The sequence below is a fragment of the Cydia splendana genome, chromosome 23 (genome assembly GCF_910591565.1).
Source record: "Cydia splendana chromosome 23, ilCydSple1.2, whole genome shotgun sequence".
Classification (NCBI taxonomy): Eukaryota; Metazoa; Arthropoda; class Insecta; order Lepidoptera; family Tortricidae; genus Cydia; species Cydia splendana.
The window spans coordinates 7,212,701-7,222,843 of record NC_085982.1 but is presented as its reverse complement, the minus strand read 5'-3'; the positions used below and the strand labels follow the sequence as shown (position 1 = coordinate 7,222,843).

The following is a 10,143-nucleotide window of genomic DNA, read 5'->3' as shown; positions in this document are numbered from 1 at the left end:
TCAAACCGTGAAGTGAAATTGTGGACAGGTTTGCCCGAATCAGTGTAACCTCAGTGAATTCATTTACTTCATAGACTTCAAACATTTTCGAAATTAACAAAAGTCAAGCGGACATTGAATACATAGATGTTATGCATTAGATTTATCTATTAAGATCGCCGAGGACAGGAACACTTGGAAAAGCATGGTACATCGCGCAGGAAACTCTTCAAACTAGACACGACCTTCAGCAATGAAGACGCCGACTAAGAAGATGCATTAGATAAGATAAAAGCTGCATGTGAAACCAAAACTAATAAATCATATTGTTACTTAATATTATTTTTTTATTACCTACCTGTCTTTGATTTTTGTTTACTCAGTAATAGAAATACCTAAGTGAGTGAGGCGTTAAAAATGAATTAAACACATCTTTATTATTTATAGTCAATGGAAATTTGGGAAGGTAATCTCACCCGCTAAGCTACTGGCTGTTCATATTTAACCTTTTGTATGCTCCTGTCAAAAATTTGTAATTTATATATCAATCATAATTGAATAAAATAAAATAAATAAATAAATAAATATTGGGGACATCTTACACAGATCAACCTAGCCCCAAACTAACCAAAGCTTGTACTATGGGTGCTAGGCGACGATACACATACTTATATAGACAAATACAAACTTATATACATAGAAAACACCCATAACTCAGGAACAAATATTAGTGTTCATCACACAAATAAATGCCCTTACTGGGATTCGAACCCAGGACCATCGGCTTAGCAGGCAGGGTCACTACTCACTAGGCCAGACCGGTCGTTTTACAAAGACAACTTTTAAAAATTAATGCATTTTTTAAAGTTGAATATAGGTAAGTACTTGGGAGCAGATCTGCTCCTAAGCATACCAAAAGTTAAGGTGGTAACCACCATAAATAAATGACACAATGATTGGGTTAAAAAGTTAATTTATTTTATTGAAAATCTATTAATGAAAGATGCAGCAGGTATTTTTTGCCAGCAGCATGAAATCAGTAGCCAAGCATTATTTTCTTGTTTGTCCATATATTATGTACAGTGTATTAAAATAGTAAAACAACACTCAATATATTTTTGTGGTTGTACATGTGACATAGTTTCTTCCCTTGACCCTGACTTTGGAGCACCATAAAGTATTGGTTCATATGCCAAGGCTGCAATGAATATCCAAGTCACCTGAAACAAAATGAATGCTTAGTTTTTCAACAAACTCTGTAACATTTGGTTATAATACTTATTCTCTACCAGTCATATGACAAAAAAAAACTAAATGTTTTGTGTAAGTACATGTTATGATTATTTTTATATAGTGTGTAGGTACAGTCAGCTGCAGAGAAAAGGTACCACCACTACATAGAAGTTTGTATGCAGGGGTGGGACCTTTTCTCTGCAGCTGACTGTATCTGCGCCTGCCAAAAGAAGTCATATACAATGTTTCATAATATGAAAAAGTTTCATTAATATGGTTGATAATGTATATGTATGACAACAGCCCGTCTGGCCTAGTTGGTAGTGACTAGTGACCCTGCCGGTTAAGCTGATAATCCTGAGTTTGAATCCCCGGTAAGGAAATTTGTTTGTGTAATGAGCACAGATATTTTGTACCTGAGTCATGGGTGTTGTCTATGTATTTAAGTATAGTTTGTCAAAGGACTGTCTCATTTCAAACAAAGACAGAGAGAATCATACTAGCTTTGTCATATACCAGTACTAGCACCCAAAAGATAAGTATGAGTATAGTTTTCCTGGTTCTTACTGACTGACAAATTGGTTTGACCATCTATATATAGTTATCTAAGTACCCTAAGTACCCACAACACAAGTCTTCTTGAGCTTACTGTAGAGTCCGACTAGAAATTGTAGAAATTAAAAAGTAGCAACACTGTAGTCTCATCCCTTTCAAATCAATTTAAGAAAATGGGATGACACTACAATATTGCTAGTTGTTAGTGACCTTGCCTATGAAGGTGATGGTTTTGCTTCCCGGGAAGGGCATTTATTTGTGTGAAGAACTTTTGTTCCCGAGTCTTTATCTATATTTGTATAGCCTTTACCTATATACCTTTGCCTTTACACATTCAATTCACTTTCCTATTGAAAAACAAGTGCTTGCCATTGCGCATATGGGTACCAAATTTAATCTACACCGTTCATCGGTTTATATTTGATGACGTAACAGGAACACATTAGTTATTTTAGCATTAATAACATATTTTATATACTTATTAGTAGGTATAGTAGGGATAAGTTATTGACTCACTCTTACCTTTGTAGGGACATTGTTTCGTGTTGCATTTGTGGGTGCATAATCCATTTTTCCATGACACTGTCACTATAGATAGGTAGATATTCAGCGCCTCGGTCACATTGGATCCTTTGGGTGAAATGCTGCGTACGGCCCACAATCCTTTGATCGTAGCATACATGATAAGATCACCAGCTAAGGGCAGTCCTTTCCTAAGCAGTTTCAAGTTTCAATAGAGGCGACTTTTCAGACGGCGCCTGCGTCTAAGCGACACTTCCGCGTTGTTCGCCGCCCACAATAATGTTGAAGTATGCTTTTTATTACAAATTCTAATTTACAAACACTATTATTCGGTATTTTCTTGTGCTTCGGTAAGTTATCTGCAAGGGGATAGCTCGCGCTAGATATCGACACCTAGGAGGCGATAACGATTCGATTTCGCTTGTCAAAAGTGTCACTTGGCTAGACAATGTATGGCAGATATCGAATTTTGGTAACGAATGTTTTGCGTTTCGTTACAACATTGCAACTTGGCTAACATTTTTGTATTCGTTAATATTTTTCGACAGACTCATCTACGGTACCTGTCATTCCCATACATTTTTTATCGATTCGTTAGCGATATCTTTTTTCGAAATGCGTTTTGGCTAGGCCCCCAGTATCCCGCTAATAGAATGTTCGTGTGAACGTTACTATATTAGCTCGTATACTACTAAAACGGGATCCTGCAGAAAACCGTACCCGCAAAAAACTGGACGTCAGTGGGAAAAAGCTCTGAGTTGTTGACGACCGACAACTAACTATGGAAGCGGAGCGTGAATCGCGCGACCTAAACTGCTTAGGTACGATTTTTGGTGGCTTCTTTATCGCTTGATCAGACCCATTGAGGTATTACAAACGCTGAAACCTTTATCCACTTAGCCCCTTCTGATTACTGAGGTGCTGAAGGAAACTTTCCAAAATTGCGTGATAATCAACGTGGGAAACTTTCAGAAACTTCGCACATTTTTGTATGGGGATTGAAATTTTCCGAAAAGTAAAGGGGCTCCCCCACGCCAATGACCTTCGATCTGAATCCCTTAGTTTTCTAATGTTTTTTTTTGTAGCTTATCATTTTTTATTCATTAGCCTATAGCAGTGTCCCACTGCTGGGCAAAGGCCTCCCCTCTTTCCCGCCATTTGGTCCTATCCGATGCACACTCCCGTCACTCTTTACAAAATGTGTCAAGTTCGTCCCGCCATCTCCGTTTTGGTCTTCCTCTGCCCCGAGATCCATCCTGTGGGACCCAGTCTGTACCTAGTTTGGTCCAGCGCTACAGGTGCATTCGGCAGATGAGCCCTGCCCAGTCCCACTTTAACTTGGCGGCCTCCCTGCCCACATCCACAAAGTCGGTTTTGGAACACAGTTCGGTGTTTCTAACACGGTTCTAGCTTATCAATCTTATCATAACAGCAACGGCTTTAAACAATAATAATATAGTATCCCAAATTTACTTCAAAGTTCTTCAGAGATATTAGGCATTAAAGTTGAACAATTTTAGGCCAAAAAACTGGTTTTCTGGCCATAAATTTTGTGTTATTTAGTTTAAAATTAAGTTAGTACCTAGTTACGAAAAATGAGTTTTTTTTCAGGTTTTTTTAGACAATGTTTAAAAAAATCATAAAAAAATAAGTATTCTTTCAAAATCCGGTAGACAAAAATAGACCATAAAAGATTGAAGAACCGATAGCCGTTTGTCTTATAATTCTATCTGTAGTGCAAAAGTAGGAGATACGGTTCAATAATCGATGAAAACCTCGGCCTAGCTCCTAAAGTATTCATCCAACTTTGTGTAAACTTTTCGTAATTTGCACATGTGTACTTCTGATTAGGACTTATTGTTTGTTACTATTATGTTAGCGGCATTAATTATAATCATGAATACGATACGGGATACGTCAGCTAATTTTGAAAACGGTTTGTGTACTTGAAGCTCTAGACTAAAATATTTTTTGGGAAGTAAGCACTGCAATTAGATAAATATTTCGCCAGACATCAAAAATATCCACGATTTACGAGACGTACATTCTATAAACAGAAGCATTTGATAAAGATGAATAGAATACAAATATTTTTGATTCCAGAAAGCAACGGCTGAAAATGGAAAGAGGAACCAAAGATGAGAACAAAAGCACAACGGTGTTGTATAAGAAAACCTTAAGTGCACTCGGCGAGAGGAACTCTCGACCATGCTCCATAAGAAGCCACAATTGTTCCATAAGTGGAACACGTCAACTGGAAAAGCGGATTTCAGGAGATCACCTATATTATCGTGACGGTGCCAAAACCAAAAGAGACCGCAGCATCGAAACAGATATATGTAAAAGGAGACGTAACATCAGAAAAAGAGCAAGTAAATATTTGGATTCAATCAAATCTACTTTTGGTGATGGAGACTCTAGTAGTGGTGAGCCTGAGGCGAGAGCCGTTAAGTATCAAAGTGTAGACGTTGTGTCACTAATTGTTGACAATTTTAAAGGTTTACTCAATAAATGGATTCGTGAGTACCTTTTAGACAGTTCCGATAATTTGCAGAAATTTGAAGCTATACGTGAATCTCTTCTGCGAAAATTTGATAAAAAACTAAATCGAGCTCCAAAATCTACATATAATATTAGTTTGGACAGGAAGAGAAAAAGAGCGTGGCGTCAATATTTGACAAAATATAGCATAACTAACTGTGGAACATGCTCAAATTACACTATGCCACTACAAAATAAAAAATGTACTCTGATCTCTACTCTAAGCCTTCCAAGAAATATAGATAAGCAAGGCAATACTTTAAGTAGCATGAATATCTGGGTTCCTTTAAATAAACAATTAGGTTTAGCAGATTCTACTTTAATTCTACTTACGATATCGTCTCAGTCGTTTACTAAACGCTGCGTCACTTACAATGAACCTAAACCAGGCATAGAAAAAAAGCCATCATTTGTAAACCTTCAAGATAAAAAAACAATTAACAGATCGGTGACTAGTGAAGGACCAATGATTTTGCTACCTTCAAGGGCAAGAGTGGAAACTATTAGTCTTGTTAGAAATCTTTATGAAGATAGTGATATTCAAATGCAAACCGAGACAAAATATGATAAAGATACAATGACTGAAGAGCATGGTTATGAATGTAGGTCATGCTATAGATGCAATAACAGCAGGAAAAATTTGAAAAAGTTAAAATCGTCTGGCTTAGGTTTAAAGTACTTCAAATCCAGACATTTCACGTATCTATATAGGAGAGTAAGCAATAGGAATTCACGAAGTAATGAATTCATAAAGCACTTCCAAACATTATTAAATTACTTTGAACAATACGAAGGGCCAAATAATTTAATACTCGATGTACATGTTAAAGTATCACCAATTGAAAATCTGGCATCATATCAAGAACATTTAAATAAAACTTGCGATCATAAATTTAGCATTTCAACAATTGGCAAAGCAAACTGCGGATCCTGTTCGAAAGATAGTAAACCTTCTGAAAATGTAAACCGTCCGGAGATAATATCACTCTTGGATGGTTCTGAAAGCAAAGCCAAGTATATTGAGGAGACTGCAAATGACTTCGATGTAGAAATTGTGGAGCCTCAGCAAAGCAATAATAATACAGAATCAATTGCTTCTAATACTAACGCAGAATCGTTTATTTCTGATAATAAAATAAATATATGTTACCAAATCGATTCACTAAAAAATGTGATAAAAGGTTTAACACTGACAGCGGAAAAAATGATGAAAAATAATATGCGAGAAAAAAATGATACTTCATGTAGGTCAACACAAGTCGGTGTTTATCAATGTCATGCGGCGGTCGAAACAATAATACAGAGTTTCCCAAATACATCAATTCCTAAGAATTCAGACAATCAATCCGGTGAATCATATACTATGTGGTATTCACAGAATCCCGTAATATTTGATACCATTCCGGAGATGACGAAACAATTGTTGAACGTGGAAATGGCGAATTATAAAACGCCGATAGAATGTCTGGATTCAAAAGCTATACCACATCCATCATCTGTACGTGATAAAAACAATTATTCGTTTAAGGACTCAAAGCAAGATAACCAGTCTAAATCAAGCACTAATCAATCCAAAGGAATTCAGTTTTCATCTAACATGGCAGGCACTAACCCTGGCTTAAAGTTACATACACAATCAAAAACCACAGATTATTCCCCTATACTTGTAAAGAAACCTTCATTCTGTTACATAGAAAGTGAATCTCTTCTTAAAGTAACAGATATGACTTCTAAACCTGAAATTCCAATCCCGAGAACGGTTAAAGAAGTAGGAATCACGTGTTCCTACCATAATCCTTCTTTAAATTTTGAAATAATGGAGGAAAAAGTAGCTCGTAACACAACAGTGTTTACTCGTAGTAGTAGTCATAAATTATGTAATTGTGGAGATGGTTTCAGTAAACCTGAAATTTATGTATATCCCGTGACAGAACCCCGCTACTCCCAACGTATACAGAAGACATCTACAGTTCAATGTCAATCTGAAGAGCTTATGCATCAATGTCATGTAAACCAAGAGAGGTCTGAAATGTTGGATCAATATGATCAAAGTGACCTAAAATCTTCTAAGAAAGCGAGATGGTTAAAAATTTACAAGATATGTCTCTTTTGTCTTATTATTTGTATCCTGAGTGTGGCTGCAACTTTGGTCTTTGTCTACACTGATATCAAACAGGTTTGGCAAAAAACGATAAACAGCATTTGGGCAGCGGAGGCTAATTCGGCAAAAAATACGTCAGACTTACATTTATTACTGTCTGAATTCGGTTTTTGATATTGTTTTGTTTTTGTAATAAGTAAATTTTCTTACCATGGATATGTGGGATTTTCTTTCATCCCAACAGAAATCAGTACAGACATATAAACTTTTTTCTGAATATCGACCACAAATTAGCTACCGTAAAATCAGGTAACTATAGTCCTTCTATGATCCAGTTTTTAACGTTGATTCTTAACGAGCCTTTATGATTTCTACTCGTTACATTTATTTTGGAGCTTAGACACACTAACGCTCTTTCTATATTATATACTCAAAATAATTTGAAGATGGCCGATGGGGTCGAAAAGTGCTCGAGTGGAGACCACGGACTAGCAAGCGCAGCGTAGGACGTCCACCCACAAGATGGACAGACGACCTTGTTAAGGCCGCCGGAAGACGCTGGATGCGGGTCGCTTCCAACCGGTACGTATGGAGGTCCAAGGGGGAGGCCTATGTTCAGCAGTGGACGTCTTATGGCTGAGATGATGATGATGATGATGAATTTGAAAAATGCTTATACATATTTTACTGGAACTTGAATTTTGACCATAGTTGTAAGTTGTGAACTAAAGTTACCTGATTTTACAGTACCCTAGTAGGAGATACTCAGGAACAGGGACTAGTTTTCCTTGAACGGGAGAAAACCGGACATAAGTGGTTCGGGAAAAAAGTAGCAGAAAATTATGTGGACTTTTCATTTTATTTTGTAGTAATATTTAAGAAGTGCATTGTTATAGTATCTGTAGATACTATTCTATAAAATTAATTATCAATTGTATTAAAAATAAAGAGCGATTTTAAGTATTCACCTATATTACATCTCACCTAAAACTTTTTGAACAGTGACTTCTGTCTTCTGAGGGAATTGATGAAGTGTTCCTCATAAACATAGTTTCTTTGAGTTTGATGAACTAATAATAGCTTATTAAATTGTCTTTTGTCCAATATTAGTAAACTTTTTTTACTTGAGTTTACTTTAAGGAATTTTCACTTTTGCGTATTTGCCAATTTTACAGAAATTAAATGTCTCCCATACTAAAACCTCTGGCAGAGGTCAGATTGGAGAGACTTCTTAAGGTAAAATCCAGTTTATTAGTAAAAAATACTCGTAAGAGGATATTCTTAAAAGCATAAAACTAGTTGTGTACATGGAAATCAATTGTGGCATTGTAGAAAACGTCAAGTGAAGATTGTCATACAAAACGTTACAAAGTAAATTGCAGTAAAAAAACAAATAAAAAACAAAAACAAAACCAGAATAACTTAATTTTATTTCTTTTTTTAAAAAAGGGAACCGCCTTCAAAAACTAACCCACTGAAAAGCATTAAATAATTTTTATATAGGTTCCAATTACTTTTTGGCAGAATTTTGCTTTAGGTCGGGATAAGGAATGGATAAGGATAGGGGTGGGGTACCTATATAAAAATTATTTAATGCTTTTCAGTGGGTTGGTTTTTGAAGGCGGTTCCCTTTTTTTAAAAAAGAAATAAAATTAAGTTATTTTGTTTTTTATTTGTTTCTTTATTTTATTTTTTACTTTTTAGTGACAGGTACTTTATTTATTTTAGGTTTTGAGCTAAAATATTAGTTTGTTTATACATAGATGGGCTCTCCATTTTGAGCTAGTACTAGTGTTGGCGATGGTTATCCTATCGGATAATCGCGACCAAACTTTGACGTTTCGGTGTTAAACGATATGTAAATAGGCAGTGGCGTGCACTTCATAAAGGCAAAAAGGCACTGCCTACCCTACTATAATTCCGATGTCTATCCTCTTAAACTACTTAATTTAATTTATACTTGATCGTACTATCAGTAATCGATATAACTTAAAACATTCTAAAAATTAATAAGCGCTCCATCTACCGGTTAAGCTTTGTCATCAAGTCATCATCTAAATATATAATCTAAATATATAAACGTGAAAGACCTGACTGACTGACTGACTTAAATCAACGCACAGCCCAAACCGCTGGGACTAGAAAGTCCAAATTTGGCAACTAGATTCCTTATAAGGTCTAGGGGTGCACTAAGAAAGGATTTTTCAAAATTCATCCCCTAAAGGAGTGAAATGGGGGTCCAAAGTTTGTATGGGGAAACAAGATTAGGTAGACTATTTTATTCCAAATTTCACAGGAGTGTTCCTAAAGATAAATAAGTAAACACGTGTTTCAGGTTTTTTGAAAATTGAACCCCTAAGAGGGGGAAAAGTCCCCAATAGGGTTGATATCTCAAAATATCAATATGGGTATCGTTTTCATAGTATTTTCAGACGCTAATAACAAAAATGGCATCAAAATTAAAATTAACGTAGCCGAAGTGAACAATCATCCCCTGGTGGGGGTGCAATGGGGTTGAAATTTCAAAATATCAATATGGGTATCATTTCCATGGTTTTGTGGGATTAGTTACACTATTTTATTCCAAATTTCACAGGAGTATTCCTAAAGATAAATGAGTAAACACGTGTTTCAGGTTTTTTGAAAATTAAACCCCTAAGAGGGGGAAAAGTCCCCAATAGGGTTGATATCTCAAAATATCAATATGGGTATCGTTTTCATTGTATTTTGAGACGCTAATAACAAAAATGGCATCAAAATTAAAATTAACGTAGCCGAAGTGGACAATCAATCATCCCCTGGTGGGGGTGCAATGGGGTTGAAATTTCAAAATATAAATATGGGTATCATTTCCATGGTTTTGTGGGACGCTAATTACAAAAATTACAAAAATGGTATCAAAATTAAAATATAACGTAGCCGACGTGAACTATGGCCCCTGGTGGGGAATGCTAATTACGAAGATAGCGTAGACGGTTGTAACATACACGCTGATTTACAGCCACACGTGATCCAGACTTTTGAGAATGCAATCCCTTAAAGCAAATTTTTTGAGCTACAAAATTATAAGATTACAAATACCTTCTCTTAAATATATAATAATCTAAATATATAAACGTGAAAGACCTGACTGACTGACTGACTGACTGACTGACTGACTGACTTAAATCAACGCACAGCCCAAACCGCTGGGACTAGAAAGTCCAAATTTG

At 35.9% G+C, this 10,143-nt stretch overlaps 1 protein-coding gene across 1 annotated transcript; it reads left to right on the top strand.

Annotated features, from left to right (window-relative positions):
* Positions 1 to 4,350: 4,350 nt before the first annotated feature.
* On the top strand, positions 4,351 to 6,842 carry LOC134801749 (uncharacterized). Its single transcript, XM_063774346.1, has 3 exons — positions 4,351 to 5,875; positions 6,209 to 6,328; positions 6,762 to 6,842. Exons 1-3 carry the CDS (start codon positions 4,409 to 4,411, stop codon positions 6,840 to 6,842), a joined length of 1,668 nt encoding a protein of 555 aa, XP_063630416.1. The 5' UTR covers positions 4,351 to 4,408.
* Positions 6,843 to 10,143: the final 3,301 nt, after the last annotated feature.